At 31.9% G+C, this 24,514-nt stretch overlaps 1 protein-coding gene across 1 annotated transcript in view; it reads left to right on the top strand.

Moving 5' to 3' along the window:
• The first annotated feature begins 1,091 nt into the window (after positions 1–1,091).
• The window catches only part of LOC111701468 (rap guanine nucleotide exchange factor 2), a 62,213-nt gene continuing 38,790 nt past the window's right edge, over positions 1,092–24,514 (top strand). Inside the window, exons 1-3 of the mRNA XM_023472758.1 lie at positions 1,092–1,339; positions 19,618–19,745; positions 21,586–21,669. Of these exons, the coding sequence (XP_023328526.1) occupies positions 1,220–1,339; positions 19,618–19,745; positions 21,586–21,669 (332 nt within the window). The 5' untranslated portion in view covers positions 1,092–1,219. The remainder of the gene's footprint in view (positions 1,340–19,617; positions 19,746–21,585; positions 21,670–24,514) is intronic.

The raw sequence follows: 24,514 nt of genomic DNA, 5'->3' as shown, positions 1-24,514 counted from the left end.
AAAATTGTATAATTCTATAATTCTTTGTTCTTAACACTTAAAGTTTAATTTGATAAATAAACATATTGTATCTTATTATAAACTAGCTGAAGAACACAGCGTTGCCCAGGGTACTCATAGTTTCTCCCGCCGTTTACACGAGCTTGGTTGTAATTTATGATTATAGCTATTTTTCCCTTTAAAAGTCGACCCATTCAACTTAGAATCTGAAAATCAAGGTAAGAACATTCTCTTGGTTCTCAAATCAAAATTTGAGGCAAATCGTTTATGAGTTTATGAGTTATGATCGGACATACAAATTGACAAAAAGAGATTAAAACTTTATAAATATAATTTAAAGGAACTGTTAAAAAGTTTAACAACGATTTACGAAGGATTTGTATACCTTTCCCTAAATATCAACGGCGGAGATATTATTACATCTTTTCCGTGAACCTTCTAGGGAATATCTCGCGTATTTCTACAGAAAAGACAACTAAGAAAATGGCAGATAGATTTTCCTTTTCCAGATTGTAAAAGATGACGAGTGTTACGCTTTATAATAGAAATATTCAAAAAGCACTTAATTGCTAATTGAAATCTGAAAAATTTAAAATGTTGTACTTTGCAGCGCGTAGTAATACTGAGTCTGAGTACAGAGTACTAGAATGTGTACTGATTACTAATTATAACTGTGTACTTATTACGGAGAACTAAGAATCATGTACTGAGATCTAGGTACTTTACTAAGTACAGTGTACAAAGTTTTCTTTCATTAATAATATTTCTTTTCAAATCCCGAGCTACGCTTCCTTATTTTACATAAACTAATATACCACTCTATGCTAATCTACCACGAAATTATGAACAAATAGCTCAATTCAATTAAGTTTTAGTGTTTACAAACATACTTAAATATTCAATGTGAACCTTGAATACATCGATTTATTATTTGAACTTTTTTCAAGATTTACTTTAATCATAATTGGTTTAAAGAATTGTTTCTAATGAATTTTGAGGCGGTATTATTGAATGATTACAGCGCCTGGTTTTGAAAATGACGGTATGAAGAAGGGGGGTGGAGACGTATAGTTCATAAACTCAAGGTGCAGATTCTTCAGTTGAGTTCTGCGTCTCATCATGCTAACATACGCATCCGGAGTAAACACATAGTAATCCTGGTTTATTAAGGTTCAACGCTAAACTTGTGAACATAAATGTGATAATGTGAAGTGAAGAAATGGCTAGAAATGTGACACGAGGTTCACATGGATTAAAGTTCTCGTCCAGAACGACGAGTTCTCCAGGCACCAAGTTTATTGCAGCTCTATGTACAGATCCTACCCGGAGAAGTATTTATGTAAGTAACCGTACCACCGTGGGTGTTTAATCAGGAATAGATACAAGTAAATGTGAATTATGAACAAGGAAGGATTATGTTGGACAGGGCTGGTTAATAAAGAATATTCCTTCCTTAAAGACAAGTAAATGATAAACTGTAACGAGGTTCTAAGTCGTTTCTCTTCGAACCAACTATCTTTGAAAAAGATAATTTTAAATAATAAATTTTTAGCATAATTTCTAATATATTTCTGTGTGAATAATTTTCTTAAAAGTTCTCCACTTTACGTAAACCAATTAAAACTTAATTTCTTTTTATTGTAATAATATTATTTATTACCTTAATTTGTTTCCAAACCAAAAACGTTATAAATCTACCAGTATATGGTGTATGTGATGCCAGATGGCCAAGAGAGAAATATGAATCGCAGTTTTCATTTCAATGATGCTGAACAAAATTTCATTGAGAGAACTGTAGAAAAAAAGATAAATTTTTTTTTTGGAAAATTTGGTTTAACAAATTTGCATTCATAAAAAGACAGTGATATTGGATGTGTAATCACCCCAGAAAACTATCTAAACTGTAAAACAAAGTTCAAAATAATTTTCACGATTTTAGAAGTTTTTTATTACTAAAATATAAATGTAATAAAAATTTTAAAAAATTTTGAAATAAACTTTAATCTTGCCACACAGTTTTGCCACAAAAAGTAAATTTTCTATTCCTTTATCTTTGCAACCCAATGTCGTAGACTTTTGATATTTCAAATAATAAATTCTGTTTGATCAAATAATTTAGGTTTGAAATATCAAAGATTTACAATTTTACACCATCCGGTTACAAAGAGATAGGGCTAAAATAATTGGCAAAAAATCAATTTCTTTATTATCATTTATCATAATTTTTATTGCTTCCCAATTTTTATAAAAGAAATCCTAAAAAGACTTTTTTTGATTATCTATAATCGACACTAATGAACATGTTTCGCAAATATTTTTCTTCGTCAGGTTCTATGCAAGTTTGTTAATTATTTGAAGAAACCATTACTTGCTTACAGACTTTTTAACGAACTCAGTTAATTAGTGTTTACCGGTCTAATCAATTCATTTGTCAGGGCTATTCAGAATATCAATTTATTTGTCAGGGTTATTCAGAATATCAATTCATTTGTCAGGGTTATTCAGATTATCAATTTATTTGTCAGGGTTATTCAGAATATCAATTCATTTGGCAGGGTTATTCAGAATATCAATTCATTTGTCAGGGTTATTCAGAATATCAATTCATTTGGCAGGGTTATTCAGAATATCAATTCATTTGGCAGGGTTTTTCAGAATATCAATCCATTTGTCAGGGTTATTCAGAATATCAATTCATTTGTCAGGGTTATTCAGAATATCAATTTATTTGGCAGGGTTATTCAGAATATCAATCCATTTGTCAGGGTTATTCAGAATATCAATTCATTTGTCATAGTTATTCAGAATATCAATTCATTTGGCAGGGTTATTCAGAATATCAATTCATTTGGCAGGGTTATTCAGAATATCAATTCATTTGGCAGGGTTATGCATAATATCAATTCATTTGTCAGGGTTATTCAGAATATCAATTCATTTGGAAGGGTTATTCAGAATATCAATTCATTTGTCAGGGTTATGCATAATATCAATTCATTTGTCAGAGGTATTCAGAATATCAATTTATTTGGCAGGGTTATTCAGAATATCAATTCATTTGGCAGGGTTATCCAGAATATCAATTCATTTGGCTTAGTTATGCATAATATCAATTCATTTGTCAGGGTTATTCAGAATATCAATTTATTTGTCAGGGTTATTCAGATTATCAATTTATTTCTCAGGGTTATTTAGAATATCAATTCATTTGTCAGGGTTATTCAGAATATCGATGCATTTGTCAGGGTTATTTAGAATATCAATTCATTTGTCAGAGGCATTCAGAATATCAATTCATTTGGCAAAGGTATTCAGAAAATAAATTCATTTGGCAGAGGTATTCAGAATATCAATTCATTTGGCATAGGTATTCAGAATATCAATTCATTTGTTAGAGGTATTCAGAATATCAATTCATTTGGCAGAGTTATTCAGAAAATCAGTTCAGTTTGTTGTTTATAAAAAGTTCTGACTGAAGGTTGAAGCAGGTGGTGTTTAACACTTCTAGTTAGTCTAGGCACTAGGCCGTTGATAAGGCAATATATTAACTGGTATAAACCCTCTAAACACTAAACAGGCATAAACAATATAAGAAAGCTCTTCATATATATACATATGTTAGATATAGCTGACCTAACGGCTGGACCAAATTTTTTTTTTTTAAGGAAACCCATGGGTAGGGCCGGGATGTGCTTTCAGTTTGTTCTTATTTGGGTAGTTTTTGACTTTATATTCTTGGGGGGGGGGGGGCTTTCAGATCTTTCTTCTGATACTCTCAGCGTCAAAATTTGGCGTAAAGTAAAAAGAGGTTTATGACCCTGGCAGAAGAAACATTCAAACAACGACTCAGAAACTATATAAAAAGTAAGGTGTTGTAATGATCGTTTATAGATCGTTTTCCACTTTAAGATAAAGATACTGCAAATTTTAGTAAAAGAAAACTTTTAATACAGTTTTGCAATCATGGAAGATCTATTATTTTCTTTCTAAAAAACGATAGAAAGGGATTAACAACACTTGCCCATAGGTACCCTGGAGGTAACAAAGCCTAATAAAACTTAGATTTATTTATATAAAATGTTCATGAATATTGTCAAAGAGTATGAAACTGTGGACGTCGAATTAATACACGTGAAAGGTTGTATAATCAAGATATCATGTATATATATATATATATATATATATACTTTTATGTAACTATGTGCGATGGTATTTTTCAACAGATCTTTTATTTTGATATGCTTTAATTAATTCAATGCTGTAATTATCACGTAACTCAAAAGATATATCATTTACTGACTTCTTAAACAAAGTAATCTTTTTAAGGGATTTTAAGTGGTTCTCCATTTGAGGAGTGCTATAAACGATTCACAGTGCCCTTTATTCAAGTGTTACAGAGCATCAAGAATTAAGATATCTACATTTAATTGTAAAAGATGGCACTCGCGGATTTCTCTCTCAAAAGAAGAGAAACAAAATGGCCGATTTATATTTGTCGCTTACCAGATAGATAAAAGATTTGTCAAATAAAATTATTTTGTCTATTCCTTTCATATTTTATCAGAAAACAAAAACGAATATTACGCAATTTATGATTTAATAAAATTTTATTTCGCTTCTGTTATAGATTATCAGATTTTAAAAGAAACTCTGCTCGAAGTATACTTTTAAGAAAATCATATTATAAAAATGTTTCTCAGTGGAAAACTTTATAATAATAGAATAAGTTTTTTTTCGTTTTCCAAATGAACTAATTTGATATTATTTAATTGTGATAATTGATCTACTTTTTGTCTAGAATTTTAATTTCAAATATCAATGGTCTTATTCAAGTTCATTTTCTCCTCTTTAAATTTTGTTCGAACCATGTTTGAAAAGTATGTCATGTGAAAGTATGGTGAAGCCAGATATTTAGATACTATGAACACACCTTATCGAATCATTTATCAATTTGAACACATCTTACCAAAGCAATGATCAATTTGAACACACCTAACCAAATCATTAATCAATTTAAACACAGATAAGCAAATTACTAATCATTTTGAATAATAGAATAATTGATCCATAACCAAGTAAGTGATCAACTTGAACACAACTAAACAATTCACTGATCAATTTCATCGCTTACTCGAATCACTGATCAATTTAAATACACAGAACTAAATAATTATTCATTTTCAACACACCAAACCGAATCAGTGATTGATTTGAACTATCTAATCACTGATCAATTTTAACCACCCTGATCAATTTTTTGATCAATTTAAACACACAAAACCCAACCACTGATCAATTTTAAAGCACCTAACCAAATTCTTGATCAATTTGAAGATTCGAAACCGAATCACTGATCAATTTGAAAACGCAAAACCGAATCACTGATCAATGTTAACACATCAAACAGCAAACTGAGTCACTGATATGTTGAGAGGAAACCGAACCAGGCCAATATTTGGCTTCCGTTGACGGCACTTTTTAATTATACAAAAGTGTGTGTTTCTTTGTTTTTCAACTTTTTTAACTTAGATAAAGGAATTGAGTCTTTGCCACAAACTCGGATTTTTAAATCCCAATTTCTTTAAAACCAAATGTCGTAGACCGTAGGTATTTCAAACTATGAATTCTAGTGGATCAATAACAATATAAGTTTGAAATATGAAAGGTTTGCATCATCTGGTTGTTGAGATTTAGGTATTGTAAAAATGGGATTTGTGACAAAAACTCAATTCCTTTCAACCTAATTTTTAAACGAGATTTTATGCAGAGTTTTAATAATGATGTACATTGTACATTGTACAATAGAGACAGTTTCAAATTTTTCCGAGATATAGATTTTCAGCAGAAAATTTTCTTTGAATTTTGCTTAAAATGGTGAAAACATTAAAGTTTACATATAACTGAAATGAAATAAAGAATATATCTTCAAAACACAGTTTATTTCCCGCATTTTGTATTCCGGGTTGAGTGATGTTTGTTTATTCGTTAAAAAGGTTCCTAATAAATCGAACAGATGCCAAACAACCCATCAGAGTGCTGTGATTTAATGAGTTCATTAAGGGTAGATTCGACCAGTATATGCGTATTATGCCAAAAAGAACTTGAATCCTCGTACCTTTGTTTATAAAAAGTTTGGTGTGCAGTTCCTGGGAGGCAGGACTGTGTTTGTTTACATTTACATTTTGACCCATTGAGGCAATAGTTACAACACATTCATGGAGAGTCAAATTTCAGTTGCATGTTTAAAAACAAAGTTTGAAATCATAAATTCAATCAAGAGAAATTTCATGCGAGGAACCTTACTTTTTCACAGTATACAGATTTTCGGGTTCTATTATTTATCATAAATATTTCTTGGATCTAATATGTTTGATCCCAATATTTCTTGGATCCCATATGTTTGATCCCAATATTTCTTGGATCCAATATGTTTGATCCCAATATTTCTTGGATCCCATATGTTTGATCCCAATATTTCTTGGATCCAATATGTTTGATCCCAATATTTCTTGGATCCCATATGTTTGATCCCAATACGACTTGAAATTATAAAAAAAAACAAGTTAAACTCTTAAATTGTCATATTCAAAATCTGTTGAATAAATTGAAAACTTATGAATGTTTGTTGATACTGGGTTTAAAACTGGATTAAGTTAGATAACAATAATTGAATTCTGAAATTTTAGTGACCCACGATTAGGATTAGGATTAGGATTAGGAACAGGATTAGGATTAGGATTAGGATTAGGATTAGGATTAGGATTAGGATTAGGATTAGGATTAGGATTAAGACTCCTGAGTGACTAGTTTTATTTCCGCCAATGATGAAATTGCTTAGCTAAAGAATTAGTAGTTAAACCTGCCGTAACTAATTCAACCACTTTTCCCTCAATCAAAAATTTCCATCTTTTTTCACTTTCCCTTTTCCCAGTCATTCTACGTGCACAAATATGTTTTCTAATTAGCGTAAAGTTAAAACTATTACAGCCTGTATTGTATCAGATTTTTTTCAATTCAGAATTTGCAAATTTGAAATTGCATAATTGCATGATCTGAAGGAAATGTGAAATCTAAGGAAATTAGGACAGTTTGTATTAAAGGTGGAACATACAAAGCTTTTAGCGACAAAGGGTGGACCATTTGTATCTATCTATCTATCTATCTATCTATCTATCTATCTATCTATCTCAAAGCGTGGGTTTAAACTATGAAACTATCCTTGTCAACCTGTCTAACTATAGGAGTATCTGTATACACTGCAGTCTATATGTTGATATATATATGTATACCGGGTGTATAAAAAAATAAATGCATTTTTGTTGAAATCTTTGAGAAATGTGTAAAAGAAATAAGGAGAACATGCATGGACGGCTATTTATCTAATATAAAAAATATTACCCTAAAAAAAAACATTTTTAAATTTTACGATCTTGTCCTTTTGGGCACAATGTCTTGTTCTCTAGATGTAAACCATAAATATACAAATACAAACCTAGGGATCATAATATTTTACTTTAAATTTTCAGTCTAGAAAGGAGGGGGGAAGAGATGACACGAGATGTGAAGAGATGTGAAGAGATGAGAAGAGATGACCAGAGATGACAAGAGATGTGAAGAGATGAGAAGAGATGAGAAGAGATGAGAAGAGATGAGAAGAGATGAGAAGAGATGAGAAGAGATGAGAAGAGATGAGAAGAGATGAGAAGAGATGAGAAGAGATGAGAAGGTGTGAAAGTAAGATGAGTTAATTTGAGATTATCGAGGTTAGAATTGATTGCGTTTGCTTCCGTTCTGGTTTACATCTCTCCTTCTATTACCTATCTACTGGTGGCAGAGAATCCAAATAGTTTCCGCGGTTTAATAATATATTGATAATCTTCAAAATTAATCAATTTGACCATGACCTAACTAATGAAAATATAGTCTAGAGTTTAGATCAGATCTTGGTTAATGGTAGAGCAGGGTATAGGACTATAGGGAGGAGAGTTTAAACCGTTCTTTAGTTCAGGGTTCTCTACACCATTATCATTTTATCGAAATACTAACAAATATAAATTGTTTGATTTTATCGTTTTTTAAAGTTATAACCAATAAAAAATATTTATACCAGTGCCATGTTACAAAAAGTAGTTTATGAGTTTCTATAACACCAACAAAATTAAAAATAAGTAAATTTTGGTTTCACTTTAACCAAACAATTTTGACTTAAAGTGAGTGTTCGCGAAAAATAAAAGGGGGTATAGGCTTACGGTGATAAATAATCGCTTTTGAACACTCCCTTTAACTTAAACAAATTTTAAACCAAGAAGATATGTATATTTAGAAGCTGTATCAGGTTTTCTTTGTAATAGGATAAACAATAAATAAAATAGTTTTTAATAATTCATTTTTACTATGAATAAAACCTAAATGCTATTTCCCTCTGCAATTGACAAGTTAATATTGAAAGGAAATATTTATTTATGCAAAACATTCATAGTACTATCTAGATAACTTAGAAGAAACTAGAAACTAGAATATGTTCTTCTATGTTAAATCATAGCTTTTTTAAGAATGGAAATTGAGAATTTAACAGAAAGTACAATTTAGAAGTTGATATCTAGCAGGATGAAAATATCAGCGCACCGACACTAGCTCTATGGTAATTTGCTCTAGAATCATACACTCTGTATGTCATTTGCTCTTCGACCAATGACTCAGACGTTATCTGCTCTGTGAGTAGAGAAATGTTCAGTAGTTAGATTTGGCGTTCATAGCGCCACAGGCCGAGCACTGCAGTTATAATTGGCTAAGAGCCGAATGCTGTGGCTAGGATAAATTAAAAGCTCTAGTTATGTATATACACTATACAGTAAACGTATAAGGATATAAAGCAAATGAAAAATAGAATGTACGGCAGAGAGCAAATGAACGTATTGAGCCAAAAATAACTCCTATAGTACTGGAATAAAAATTTGTTTAATGAACAATTTTTGTAAATGTTGATGAATGTGGAGGGATAGAAAACCAAAAGCTGTTAATTAGCTGTGTACTATGTACTATGTACTATGTACCTGTCAAAATAGTCAACTTATTCTTAATTAGAATTCATAAAAACAAATATTTATTATTTTATACCCTGGGAAATTCCCGGTTGAAACATCTGACGTTACTCTCAGGGTTCTTCCTTTAGTCAAACAATAATTAAAAATTAAAAATTTACAATTTTCTTGATCATAAACCAAGCAAGAAGAATCTGCAATACAATTTCAAACTATTGCAGATTTAAGGGTTCCTAGTATAATACATATTTCACGTTACTCATATTTACAATATTCAAGTAGTGTATTTAAAGTAAATGAATTTTATGAAAGAAATTGAGTTTTTGTCACGAAATCAAATTTTCCTATCCCTATATCTGATAAACCTGATGATATAAACCTTTGATATTGCAAACTTAGATTAGATCAAGAATGTAATGCAAGGAAAGTTAATTGCAGTTGCGTATTATCTGCGTACATATTGAAACCAGTTCTCTCTGGGCAGAATTTGTAAACAAGAATAGATGCATCAGTGTTCGTTTAGTATCCGAGGAGGTTAAAAGCATTGAATTTTGATAATTTTGATAATTCACATAATAGTTTCCTATGACCAGAATATTACCGCCCATTGACAGTACACTGCAGTACAAAAGATGCGAACACCTCTGAAATAACTTTCCTTGCATTAAATCCTTGGATTAGCTGATCTAATTAACAGAAATCATAGTTTGAAATATCTTAGATCCACGAAATTAGGTTGCAAAGATATAGGGATTAACAGATCAGAGTTTGTTGCAAAGACTGAATTCCTTTCTACAGTTGTAACTACTCATGAAAAACTTTGCCGGACTGGTTTAAATATCGTCACAACTTTGGTAAAATCTAATTTAGATCTTTCGTTCTTCAGCATTTATTCATTTAAGAGTTTGAAGTTAAGTCGGTTAGAAAGTTAGTAAGATGGTTATTGTGATTAGTTACATAGTTAGATAGTTTAACATCAAATTATGATAGTTTAGATTTAAATTTGTGTGATGTCTGATAGAGTTAAATAGGGATTTTCTTTTATCAAGTTAGTTATAATTGTTGTTTTTTTAGAACTAGGGTGGTTAATATTAGTTAGATGTTTGGTAATTAGTTATTTATTTGGATTTGTTAAAAATATTAGTTAATTAGATGTGATGTTTATTGTAAATACTTAGTTAGTTAGTTAGTTATTTTGAAAACTTGAATGACTGAGATAAAATCCATATATGTCTATCAAAACCACTTGAATTAAATTAACAGGGTTCCTCGTGGGAGGGAGGGAGGGGAGNGCGGCTTGAACTCCCCCTCCCCCAACATAATATCCCCCCTCCCCTCTCTTCCCATCCATCCTAATTTTCCCACAACAATTCATCAATTTTTTGCCTTGGGCCTTACGACATTGAAAGACTTAAAAAATTTTTCATGGAAATCTTCGAAATTTATTTACTATATTGATTCTCGATCTATGTACAAATCTGTAGTACAGTATATATACTTCAAAAATACATTTACAGAGAAACCACAATTAGCAATTATAGAGAAACTTGAATATTTTAACAAGTATTGATAAGACAAAGGTTTAAATGGCACCGTTGTGAATGGAATGTCACTTGAAATTACGTCTTAACAGTCCCTATAATTGTATAAATAGTATAATCCCCCTTGGAATAATTTTGGACCATTCATAAAAAAATGTTATCTGAGAGCAATACTTAACTGTTACAAGAATGGACTATACCCTGAAGGAAAACTGAATCAATAATGGACTTATACCCTAAATGAAAACTGGATCAAGAATGGACTATACTTGAACGAAAACTGGATCAAGAATTGACTATACTTGAATGAAAACTGGATCAAGAATGGACTATACTNAAAAAAATCTTTTCGGATCAAATCCGTATGGAAAAATTGAGAGTTTTTCTAATTGGTCCTACAAAGACACATACACAAACAATAGGAAACCCTGGATACAATATTGTGTGCCCTGAATGAAAACTGGATCAAGAATGGACTATACCTGAAATGAAAACTGGATCAAGAATGGACTATACCTTGAAGGAAAACTAAATCAAGAATGGACTATACCCTGAAGGAAAACTAAATCAAGAATGGACTATACCCTGAAGGAAAACTGAATCAGGATTGAACTATATCCTGAACGAAAACTGGATAAAGATTGGACTATACCCTGAATGAAAACTGGATCAAGAATGAACAATACCTTGAATGAAAACTGGATGAAAAATGAACTATATCCTGAATGAAAACTGGATCAAGAATGGACTATACCCTGAACGAAAACTGGATCAAGAATGGACTATACCCTGAAGGAAAACTGAATAAAGAATGGACTATACCTTGAATGAAAACTGGATCAAGAATGAACAATACGTCCTGAAGGAAAACTGAATCAGGATTTAACTATATCCTGAATGAAAACTGGATAAAGATTGGACTATACCTTGCATAAAAACTGGATCAAGAATGGACTATACCTTGCATAAAAACTGGATCAAGAATGGACTATACACTGAATGAAAAGCGAATCAAGAATGTGTGAAAGACAATGGCTTTGTTTACAATTAAAGATGGAACGTTTTTAAAACTTTGGAACAATTGGCGTCCATTACCAACCGGCATATCGTCGTCAGGCTGTATTAGCAATTATTCCACATGACTTCCTCTGATGGAGAAGTTTGTCCGTAGTTTCTTTTGTGTGTGTGTGTTCTGTGTTCACCACCGGTTCATAGTTTTCTCCTTAGCTTTACAGATGCAGTAGCTTTTCAGTACTTGCTGAGGGATCAATGAATTTATTTGATTTCTGAGTGATCAATATGTAAGAATGTTTTTGAGTAGTAATCTTTATATGTTCTAGTGATCAAGATATCTACTTACTTTCCAAATAAACATTATAGTGCCCGTATTTCAAGTAATCATTATATTGATCTTTCTAAAGGAGATCATTAGATTGCTATCAGTGATCATAGATTGTCCTTGCTATAAATCTATATCCGTATTTTCATAATATTTCCCTTACTTCAAGACATCACTATATTGTGTTTTCTAAAGGAGATCATTAGATTGCCCTTGCTATCAGTGATCATAGATTGCTATAAATAATCAATATCTATATCTTTTTTTCTAAGTGATCATTATATTGTCCTTACTAGAAGAGATTAGTAAATTACTCTTGTTATCAGTGATCATTGAATCACCATGTCGATAAGTGATTGATCTAACTAAATTGCTTACATAATGGATCTACATTATATGATCACGTAAAAATAGTCTCGCCTTCAGTGATCAAGTTATTCATTTCAAAGTGACTGCATAGTTTTCATTCTTTTAGTGATAAACACATATCTTAGCTTAGTTAATTTTACATTTAATCCTAGCGCTAAAAACATTTTGCAAGAGTGATCGGTGCATTTATACTTTTGGCTTTAAGCTAATTAGTAAACAAGCCTGAAACTATCCTGTCTAGAATATAGACACAGAAATGCGTTCTCCTGTCCTAATAAGGAGAGATGGAGATGTGTGTCACTAATACTGATTCTCAGATTCAAGGGTTCCAGTTCCAACAGTTTTTTAAATCTATTAAACTTGATCCAAACCAGAGAACTTTTAAGGTATTCTTAATTATATTGTTAAACTTTCCTTTATCAACCCAGTTATTATTGTATTTTCTCACATATACATGCGTTATCCTGTAAGACTAATTGATTGAAAAAATGATGAAGAAAAAGATAGCCGGAAGTTTCACCTTCTTGAAAAGATTAAGAATTGTAGCCAAAAGGGTACTTATGCCAGTGATTGAGATATTATAAATTTAATATTTTCTGGTATGATTCATTGTCGAAACCCACTTCTCGAAACTCTTTTTCAGCTGTATTTGTCATATTTAATATAAGGAAATAAAAATCTCATGGAAAGTATTTGTTTAGACGACCTAAAGGGTAATGAAAACATGAAAACCTGTAACTTTAGGTGATGAATTTGATGATCAATAACATGGGTATGTTTTGTGTATGAAGTATGTATTTCTAATTAAACTGTGGCATACATTTACAACATCTGGATTCAAGTCATAGTTTTAATAATGGGCACAAAAATGAATAAGCTCCAAACGTCCTTATTATGATAAGGCTTTCCGATCTTTTTCGGATAGATTTGATGACAGAAATTTCATACAGAACCTTTTCTGAGCTGTTAAGAATGCAGAACTAATGAAAAATTTTAGTAATGAAGGGCGTAAACCGTTCTTAGCCAAACTACTAAGTTAACCCGTACACCGTTTAAACAAAATCTAACGTTAAACCAATCGGAGATTCTGAATCCATCTGTGAGAATTGGCTGACACTAATTTCTCCTCATTGGATGTAAATATTTCTGTTCACTTCTGATTGGTCGAGGTAAACAATTGTTTATATGAAAACACGTGGATATTTTACAGGGGCGAATTAAAATACACTTTTGCTCCCGGTAAACTACAGCTCATCGTTGAACGTCCCCTGAGTCTTCCCTTGAGAACCCATTTCTACCCATTTAAGGAAAAAATGTCGTATTTTCTATTTTTACTTTTTTATTGGGCTTGTATTTTTGGTATTTAAGTATAAAAGGTCTTTTACGATATTTTTAACGAAGTTTGAATAAGAGATAAAGATATAACCGAAAATATTCCAATATAGGATGCACTTAGCTGTAGTTTTACGTGTGCAGTTTAGAAGTTACAAAGCGTTAACAACAAGGTTATAATGCAAGGAAAGTTAATTGCAGTTGCGTATACTCTGCGTACATATTGAAACCAGTTTTCTCTGGGCGGAATTTGTAAACAAGAATAGATGCATCAGTATTCGTTTAATATCCAAGGAGGTTAAAAGCATTAAATTTTGATAATTTTGATACTTCACATAATAGTTTCCTATGAAGAGAATATTTCATTGATTTTTAATGTGAAACATGGCTCCCATGTCAGGCTTCGACATCCGTTTTTTGTTTACATTACCGCCCAGAGACAGTACACTGCAGTACAAAAGATGCAGCGTACACCTCTGAAATAACTTTCCTTGCATTATATCCTTGGTTAACAAAAGGTGCGACATCCTGAAAAAAAAATCTTTTCGGATCAAATCCGTATGGAAAAATTGAGAGTTTTTCTAATTGGTCCTACAAAGACACATACACAAACAATAGGAAACCCTGGATACAATATTGTGTGGGCCTTAAAAACGACCTAAATACCAAATGCATAAAGATTGCTAAGAATGCTGAGTTTCTATAATCAATATATCTCCTGGTTCCCTGATATATTAATCATATGTAAATATGGTTCCAGTCCTATACATGTAATGCATGCCCCAGGATCAAACTCAATATATCCAAGGTTACGTGTCAAACCATTCCACTTGTTTGTCCTATTAACTTGATCCAAGTTCAAGAAAAATCATGACAATCGGATGTCGGCAGAAAAAATTCGCAATGTGCATAGATTCGTGCGTATTGTTGCAGGAAATGCGCAAAAATCGTCAATGTGAAGCGCAATTCTATGATATGGTGGTATTCGGTAGATAATTAACTAAAACCATCCCTCCTAATGTGGTCTGTTCCAATATTTCCATGTTTCGGTTCAATTAAAAGTTTCTAAACTATCCGTAGATGCTTTAGTTTTTAAGCTGAAAGTTGCAACAATTTCAGACTTCAAAATTTTTTCTTGAGACTAATTTCTCTGCTCTAAAACTTGAAAGACGGCACAGAAATCTGTCACTTTTTTAACAGCTCGCCCTTGAATCGAATACACATTGTGAACTCAACTTTGTCAACTTCCGGATAAGGCCTGCTTTTGGCAGAGGTCTGATTTGTTTCATTGTATCTCTGATATGGTTTCCATTAATTCATAGCTCTCTAGAACTATTGATATGATTTCCATCAATTCATAGCTCTCAAGAACTATAGATATGGTTTCCATTAATTCATAGCTTTCTAGAACTATAGATATGGTTTCCATTAATTCATAGCTCTCTAGAACTATAGATATGATTTCCATCAATTCATAGCTCTCTAGAACTATAGATATGGTTTTCATTAATTCATAGCTCTTTAGAACTATAGATATGGTTTCCATTAATTCATAGCTCTCTAGAACTATAATAGATATGATTTCCATTAATTCATAGTTCTCTAGAACTATAGATAAGAATTCAAAAAATACTTTTAATATAGCGATTCTTAATTAAATATCAAAGGTACATATGTGAGCAATTTCTGAATTGATTCAAACTCTAAAAGAGAAAGCACACAATTTACGGTTTAGTTTAGTCTTCAGAATGTAGCGGGGCATTTGATGACTCCGTGCGCAAATCCGAAATCTTTAGAAAAATCTTATTCCAAGAATTAAAATGAAAATTAGAAATTAAAGATATTAAAATTGGTGTTTACTCATGTTGATTGAATTTACAGAATTGATAGAATTAGGCTCAAAGGGGGGTTTATGTTTATTTTAAATTTTTAATATAATAATAATGTGCAATTGTGCACTCAAAATTGGGGAAGGGGGAGGGGGTGTTTAATTCTAAAAAGAAATAAATGATTTCTAAAAAGAGTGTCAAAAAGAGAAACGTTGCCATCTACAGAATTTTCATTTTCCCCAACGGAAGGGGGATGGGGGATTTTGAAAAGAATATACCCCTGTACGCTGTGCTCTGTTGTTGCTATATTATCCTTGACCCTGCAAACCTTTCTTCATACCGGGGTTAGAACCTAGTGTGGTGTGTGCTGCGCCACTTACAAATCATCCTGAATCTTCATGTCTTACTCCACATAGTACCATATATCGTACCAAGAATGAATTCAAGACGCTCAGAGCAGGGGCGTTATAGACACTAGACAGGGAGCTCAGCAACTGTGGGGGCCTGAAAACTCAATATTTCAGTCATCCAAGGGGCCCCCCCCCCCCTGTATACGACACTGGTTCAGAGTCATATCACTATGGTTAGGGACACTTCGCTGAAATATTGATTTTTAGTTCAGATTTATTTTCATAGGAAAAAACAGTCTTGTACTTTTAAATAACTAGGCTTTTTACAAAAATAAAAAACTTTTAAACACAAATTTTTAGAATTTTGATCATTCATAAACCTTCCCTTGGGTCACGTGAGCATTTTGACGTTTATAAGATACAAACAAACAGACACCCAGACAAGCTAAATTTATATATAGATGATTGCATTTTTACAATGCATTGGAAACTTTTATATAAATCTAAATATAAAGGAGTTGAGTTTTTGCCACAAAATCTGAATACATTTTTATATATATTTCAAACTATGAATTCTTTTAAATTAAATAATCAAAGTTTAAAATATCAAAGGTTGGCACCATCAGGTTGCAAATGATATAGAGATAATATCATCACATCTTATACTGTCAAAAGTTGAAAATACCTTATAAACCTGTATCTAATTATAAGATTCGTTTTTTACCTAGAAAGTGACAAATCATAAATATTTTCTTGCTCGTCTTTGTTAAAGAAATCTACAAGTCGTTTCTTAGAAAATCCCTGGTCCCATGTTATCAATTTTTACAGAATATATCTTTGTACCGTTTTCAATAAATAGATCAAGGTTAAAGGATTATTTTAATAAAATTTACTATGAATTAAATTTATTTATGCAATATTGTATTACTCCATTTACTCTTTTGACCCAGAATAGTTTTAAAACATGAAATCTATATAATAAATCATGACATTCGTATATATATATATATATGTTGTCTATAGCCGTGCCAAACGGCTGGACCGATTGGGCTGAAATTTTTTGTGGACACTTATGGGTGGCCGGGGGGTGTTATAGGCTAAAGCAAACAATTTTTTNTTAAAGTGGTTTATTAAAGTATGTTTAAAGTGGTCTATTAAAGTAGGTTTAAAGTGGTTTATTAAAGTAGGTTTAAAGTGATTTATTAAAGTGGTTTATTAAAGTAGGTTTAAAGTGGTTTATTAGGCAAACAATTTTTTTATAAATATTTTTTTTCAAACATTTTTTTTTCAAATTTTTTTTTTTAACGAGCAACGCCGGGCCTTTCAGCTAGTATGTTATAAATCTAGAAATCAGAAACCTTTTGTCTTTTAATTCTACTTTAATCAAACAAAATAGCACTCTGATACTTTACTGCTTTTGTAGCTTTGTATTTCTGTTATTATGACAAGATTCTGGTATTCTGTTACCTTTACATTTAAAAATAAACTGTGTTTTTCTGGTATCTGGACACTTTTAACAAGATTCTGTTATTCTGACAGCGTTAAACTTATAACAAGATTCTGTTATTCTGTTAACTTTACACTTATAATACGATTCTGTTATTCTCTTAACTTTACAGTTATACCAAAATTCTGTTATTCTATTTTCTTAATAACACTTTTACCAAAATGGTGTTGTTCTATTTTCTTAATAACACTTTCAACAAAATTCTGTTATTCTTTTTTTCTAAATAACACTTTTAACAAAATTCTGTTATTCTTTTATCATAATAACACTTTTAACAAAATTCTGTTATTCTTTCATCTTAATAACACTTTTAACAAAATTCGGTCATTCTATTTTCTTAATAACACTTTTAACAAAATTCTGTTATTCTATTACCTTTACGCATAAAACAACACATATAACAATATACTGTATTGCATGTGCTTCATTATTTGATATCAATAACAAGAATAAATTATTAAAAAGAAAAAGTTTGTATTGGAATGAACTACCTTTTCATTTTGCCAACTGCAAAGTAGGATGAAGAGTAAATCAACCTTGTTTATCCAGTTGACACTGAGAAGGTTATGGTTTGTTAAAACCCTAACCATGAATCATCCGGAGATATTTAACCTCTCCCAGGGCGGGTCATCAGTTTCTGCATTGTACTGTTTACCTAGAGAAATGTAGGGTTCAGCTCGATCTGTCTTCGGTGTCACTGTAAATTCGCATTTAAATCACGAAACCTCTCCAGGATTGAATTTACATACAAATATGTGTAGATCTATTCTGTAATCGTATATTATACATAAATAAATATATAAACGCTTTAAGGCATCATGAATTCTATTGAACTGTCTCTATACAATACTAGTGTGGAAGATCTACATAGGAACACACTATGAAAAATTCACGATCCTAATGTTAGCGTGGTTTATTGCAAGAAATGTACACGTTTTTATATAGGATGAGAATGCACACAATAGTATACAAGATCCTTATAGTTTCTTATGTACATAGATTGCAGTTTTGTGTGCTAAATATACACAAGGTTAAAGGGGGTATAAAGAAAAGTCCAGAAGGTTAGTTGTGGTTAGTTCAAAGGAGGTTGGTAATTGGAAGGAAGGTGATAGCAAGGATTGGTGAAGGGAGGGAGTGGTGATAGGAAGGAGTGGTGATAGGAAGGAGTGGTGATAGGAAAGAGTGGTGATAGGAAGGAGTGGTGATAGGAAGGAGTGGTAATTGGAAGGAATAGTGATAGGAAGGATTGGTGATAGGAAGGAGTGTTGAGGAAGGAATGGTGATAGGAAGGATTGGTGATAGGAGTGTTGAGGAAGTTAAATGTCTAGGAAATGAGATTGTTTATTAAGGAGCTGAAAAGGGGTTTGCAATACGACGCAGGAGTTCAAATCGGGCTGATTTTCAAGCAACTGATAAAACATAAGATTGCTTAAATGTCGTCTCCTTGTTCCACAGTTTTATTAGTCCCACTGTAAAAGGAGGGCGGGGGTGAAAGAAAGAAGAGAGAGAAGATGAGGGAGGGAAGAAGCAGAAATTAAAAGAGGTTGAGGAGGGGAAGCAGGGAAGGAAGCAAAGTTAAAGGAAGGTGATAAAGAAGAGAGAAGGAGAAGAGAAGGTTGGGAGAGGGAAGGAAGGATGGAAGGAGGGGAAAGAGAGAAAGGGCAGGTTCCCAGAAAAAAGGAGGAATTGCTTCCTAATTTTAAATACAATAAATAAATATATGCTTCCTAATTTTAAATACAATAAATAAATATATGCTTCCTAATTTTAAATACAATAAATGCCTTTTTTAAAATTCCTGGACAGAAAAATAGTCTATAATATTATTTCCATCACTGCACTCTGGAATTAAAAAAAACTATTTTGATTTTGTCTTCAAGTTATATCTTAATTTGTATATACAAGTATATTTGAGTTGGATTTTATAAAAGTCAGGTAGAAAAAATTATCTCATTACCTTTTTAATTTTCCTAAAAGTTCATACAGTGAAACCCTTAATAACGAACACATCTAAAGAATTCAACAAATGTCGTATTCTTCACTTCCTAATAATGGAATGTTGCAGATATTTAGTTTTTTAATTTAATTATTATATGGAACTCTTTAAAACTGTTCCCGCATATTCATGGCTATTTATTTATTTTCGCAAATACTGAAATTTACGTAATATAGTATAAAACTCATTGAAAAAATATCAAGACGACATTTGATAAATTCTTCCGATGTATTCGTTATTAAGGGTTTCACTGTATAAAAATGAAAAAGTTGTGATTATTTTAAAAAGTTTTAATTTGATTTTTCTATTGTAGGATATTGAAGTGATCTATGATAACCTCTGTGATCTACCAGTGTTCTGTAGACTCCAGGATACATCTCTCCGAACCCTAGCTCACACTCTTCGATACAGGACTGCAGGGGCTAACGATATTCTTTTCTGGTAAGATTCATCAGAACAATACAGACTGGAAAAATTATTCGTCTTTAAAGGGACTGTAGGTATAATTTCAAGTGACCCTCCATTTACAGAGGGGCATACACTCTTACAACGATAACCTTAACAGCTTTGTTTTATCAAGAATGAATTAGATATCCATGTTTTTTGTTTTTGAAGACTGTTTCTTTTCATTTGTGGTTTCTCTGCAAAAATGACTTGTGCACTGTTCAAGTCAGAAAACGACGTTATCCTTCGCAATTTTGATCAGATTAGGGTTTTAAGGATGACGTTTTTACTGCGACAGTCTCTTTAAACTTTGAAGGGATGGTCAGAAGAATTTCTCTTCGAATTAAAGAGTTACTTTTACAATAAAATACAGTAAATGTTTAACCGTGATCTAATCAATAATGATGAAGAATGGGTCGTTTTCTTCTTCGCACTTTCTGCAATTCGTCAAATCTTCCTTTAGTATTGCTGAGGCGTATACAGGGGGGGGGCTATGGAGGCTCAGCCCACCCTCTTGGATCAGTAAAATAAATAGTTTCCAGGGTGTTTTTAGACCTCAACCGTTGCAGAAAACGTGTTATTTTAACTACATACAGGGTACACTAGACGGACTGGTACAAGTAAAGACTAAATTATCCATCCGCCCCTGAACAAAATTCCTGAATACACCTTTCTATACACAACCGCAGCAGGACGTTTAAAAATTTCCGAAAGGCGAAGAAATCGCTATCATTCATATTTATAGGAAGATTTAAGGTTTGAAGTAATTAAAAGATTTCTAATTTTATTTTACGATATGGCGAGAAACCGCAAAAAATAGATATTCAACAGTTTTACATCTTAAGATTTAACGTAGAAGTCCTATGTATCTAAATTGTGGATAAGGACGTTTGTGATAAAACCGAAAGTTGCATTTTTTTGTTTCGCTAAAAACTGTCAGGGTCATAAAAAGAGGTTTTTTATTTTAAACTCCTGAATATTAGTTCATATACAATCTTCAAATAATTTTGTATTTTGGATATTTTCGTGATTACAGAAACCCACCCTTCTTCCTGTTATGCTATAAACCTGTATCCGGTTACTTTTTATCTATATCCTCCCCTCTTCCCTACTTGTACTAAGTCTCAATCCTTACACTAAAATATCTAGGGCTTATCCAAATGAGTTCACTGTTCAATCCTACTTTTCCTCTTTTTCCTCTTTTTCCTATTTTCCCCTTTTTCCTCTTTTTCCTCTTCTTCCTCTTTTTCCTCTTTTTCCTCTTTTTCCTCTTTTTCGGTATAAAAGATCCCAACTGGCAACCTTTTCTCATGAGCAACATCTTTTCACTGTGTTTTTCAAAATGGCGTTCCAAGTCATATTGGATTCAACCTTTAACGCTAAAATACTAACAGAATACCCATAGAACCCCGTATTTTCTGCATTATTTTAAGTAAATAAACAAATTAATCTGTTGATTGTGTGGGGTCTGTCCCCTTCCCTCCCATAGTTAGATTGTACGCCCATAATACCCGGCCTTATAAATATGGTTAAAATAGAAACATCGAATTTAATAATCACGAAACCTTGTTCTGTTGAAATTGCTGAGAAACTATACCCACCCTTTTATTGAATATTATTCTTCGCATTTTCTTATTGGCAATTTTTGGACTTTTCCGTCTCCTATTATTTTGTCCTTTGGCTTCAAGCCTCCCCCCCCCCCAAAAAAAAACTTCTCCGCCAAAAAATCTACATTTGTATACTCTTCTTCTTCGTTTCTCCGTGAAAACATGAATCTTACAAGTTTCTGCTTGACTGGAAATTTACTATTTCTTACTTAATTCTAATCTTATTTTAGTGCCGGAGAATTAGCTAGCTGTTGGTATGTTCTTCTATCTGGAGCAGTCTTTATACATGGTTCGATGTTCCTTCCTTACTCAAGGTACTATAATGTATGCTACACTGGTAGGCGATTATATCAACACAATGAAGACGAATTTTTATTTAAGTTTTGATTGTTTACACGTTTTTTTCGAATTACAAGTTTATGAGAAGCTTTTGTAATTGACAGCTCCTCTTTGTTTTTGTGTATCCATGCTGTTTAAAAGCTTCGTATAAATAAAAATTAAAATCGAAAGTCGTCTTTATTGTCTGAATAAGCAACGACTACTGTATTTAAAAAATAAATTATTTTATCACGTAAGGTTTTAATCCAGTAGTGTATTGTATAGATCCCTGCTCTCAATTCAGCAATCTTCTAATTGTAACTTAGAACCCCAGGCAATACACCTAAAAGTCTGAGTATTTGTTCTTTTTCATTTTGGTAAAATTGGAAGATCTGGCTGAATGTCGTCTTTCACATTGCGTTAAGAAAATCTCAAGCCACGGCCAAATCTCTGAAGGCTGTACGACTCATCTCAGATACAGTGGAACCCCTTAAAACGTGGAAAATGAAGACACCTGTTGACTAAAGTCTAAATCACAACAATTGAGCAGTTTAAACAGACCCATTTTACTCAAAAGTTGAATTTTAAGATACTGGTAAAATTGTGATATACATAGGATTGCTTAAAAGTCGTCTTCCTATTCTGCAATGTTTAAAGGTCCAATTGTAGTATATTTGCACTTAGAAATGATGAGGAATAACAATCTCAAAATGATTTAAGAATTAAAAACATTAAGAGTTGGCATTTAACCATTGGATACTACAGAGTGTCCCAAAAAGCATGGGAATTCAGTGACGAATTCGATATCGTCTTTGTTATTAATTAGCATTGTAATACCTAATTTCAAAAGCCATAATATTATTTTGTCTGCTTGAGTTTATTTTATGAAAAGGGCAAAAGACTGTAAATATGTGTCTATAATTATGTCTCCGCAAGTACAACCGTATACAATCAAAACATAAACAAACAAATTTTAAACATAGCAGACGAAACTCTTACAGATTACAGCATTCTCAGTAGGTATCACTATATTAAATCAAAGAATTATTTAAAAAGACGATATCGAATTCGTTACTGAATTCCCATGTTTATTGGGATACTCTGTAGTCAAATTGATCCAAACTTCTTTTAAGGGTTGCACCAATTTTTAAGACTAGGTTGACTTGAAAGTGTTGCATCGCCTTGTTCTTTGACCTAAACATTATTTTTAAGCAGATTTTTCAGTTTAAATTGACGGATTTTCAAAAATCGCATAAGTTGTTTTTAACTCCAAGCAACAGAAAAATTATTTAACTGTCTATAAACCTTCACTGCAGGAGTCTTGTGAGTTTCGGGCCCGATCGGTTTGCAGCCATTTTGACATTCATTGGATATAAACAAACAAACATCAAACAGCAAATCCAAATATATATAAAAATACTATAAGGATCATTATCATTATCTAATATTTAAAGACTTTTAAACAAGGTGTCAAAGAAGCATGGGATATTATTAATGACTTTTTATATCGTATTTTTCCATAGTAAAAACTTAATTATATTAGTAACATCATCATATTTTTATTCAACTACAAAGCAAGAGATAATACAAATAATAAATCACAATTTACTATGTAGTTTGGACCCGCCTAACCAGAGTTGGTTGTTTTGATTGGTTGGCCCATTATAAGCGAATAAGAATTGTAAATAAATAGATGGATGTACACTGTACAGTGTACATTTTAAACAAAACAAATGATGATAAATCATGAATAAGGTAAGGAGGGGGTGAAAAAGTATAAAGGAAAGGGTGAGTACTCAGCGGAAGGGTTGTAACAGAGGGTGACGAGGGAAGGAAGGCCAACCACATCAATCTCTAGTCCGAACCACATTCTCATCATTTTCTCGTCCGAACCACATCGAAATTCTCGTCCTTTCAATATTATTTTTTTTAAGTGTCCGATCCTTAAAAAATAAATACATTTTTTAAAAATATGGCGACGTTAGGGCATAGATGAAATATCAAATTTTCCCAATTAAATTTTAGATTTGTGTAAAAATGAAAATGCTCCATAAACGATGTTCTACAAAAAAGCGTCTGTTTAAGAGCCCTTTCTTTAGCGGAAAATGCCGCAAAACATTCTCAAACTCGATGTAAACAACTTTTTGTAATATTCAAGCTGAATTTGGGTTAGAGATATGACTTACAATTATTTATATGATTAAATACTGTTTGAATTTATAGGGTTGTGACCAATTATTTGTAGCAAATGATTTGAATAATATAAATTGAACATTATTTTTTTCTATAATTTTAAGCATGCGGCAAGCAGAAGTGATCTCTTAGTGGGGACAACAAATCTACCTTATTTGTAAATAAATCAGAAATCAATGATTATTTTGTATGGGTTAAAATGAAAAGATTAAAGACCATGTTCACGCGAATTCTTTGGTATAAATTTTTATTTGTGAAAGTTATCCATTTTTGAGGCAGAAGAGATTCAATTTTTAACCTAAATAATGTTTGACATCATTCTCGTGGATTTGAAGATTCCAACATCTCAAAATCCTTGGAAAACTTTATTCTAGTCATGTTTTATGCCCTAACGTCTCCATTTTTTTTAAAAAATGTATTTATTTTCAAGAATCGGACACTTAAAAAAATAATATTGAAAGGATGAGGATTTCGATGTGGTTCGGACGAGAAAATGATGAGAATGTGGTTCGGACTAGAGATTGATGTGGTTGGCCTTCCTCCCCTAGGGTGACATACAATATTAGAATCATGTTTTTGAATTACAGGGTGAAAAAGATAGCAAAGACTAAGTTTATCCACATGAAAAACAGTTTTTTTTTACAGATA

The sequence above is a fragment of the Eurytemora carolleeae genome, unplaced genomic scaffold (assembly GCF_000591075.1).
Source record: "Eurytemora carolleeae unplaced genomic scaffold, Eaff_2.0 scaffold372, whole genome shotgun sequence".
Taxonomy (NCBI): Eukaryota; Metazoa; Arthropoda; class Copepoda; order Calanoida; family Temoridae; genus Eurytemora; species Eurytemora carolleeae.
Note: the sequence above shows the minus strand (reverse complement) of the source record. Positions and strands in the feature narration are given on the sequence as shown.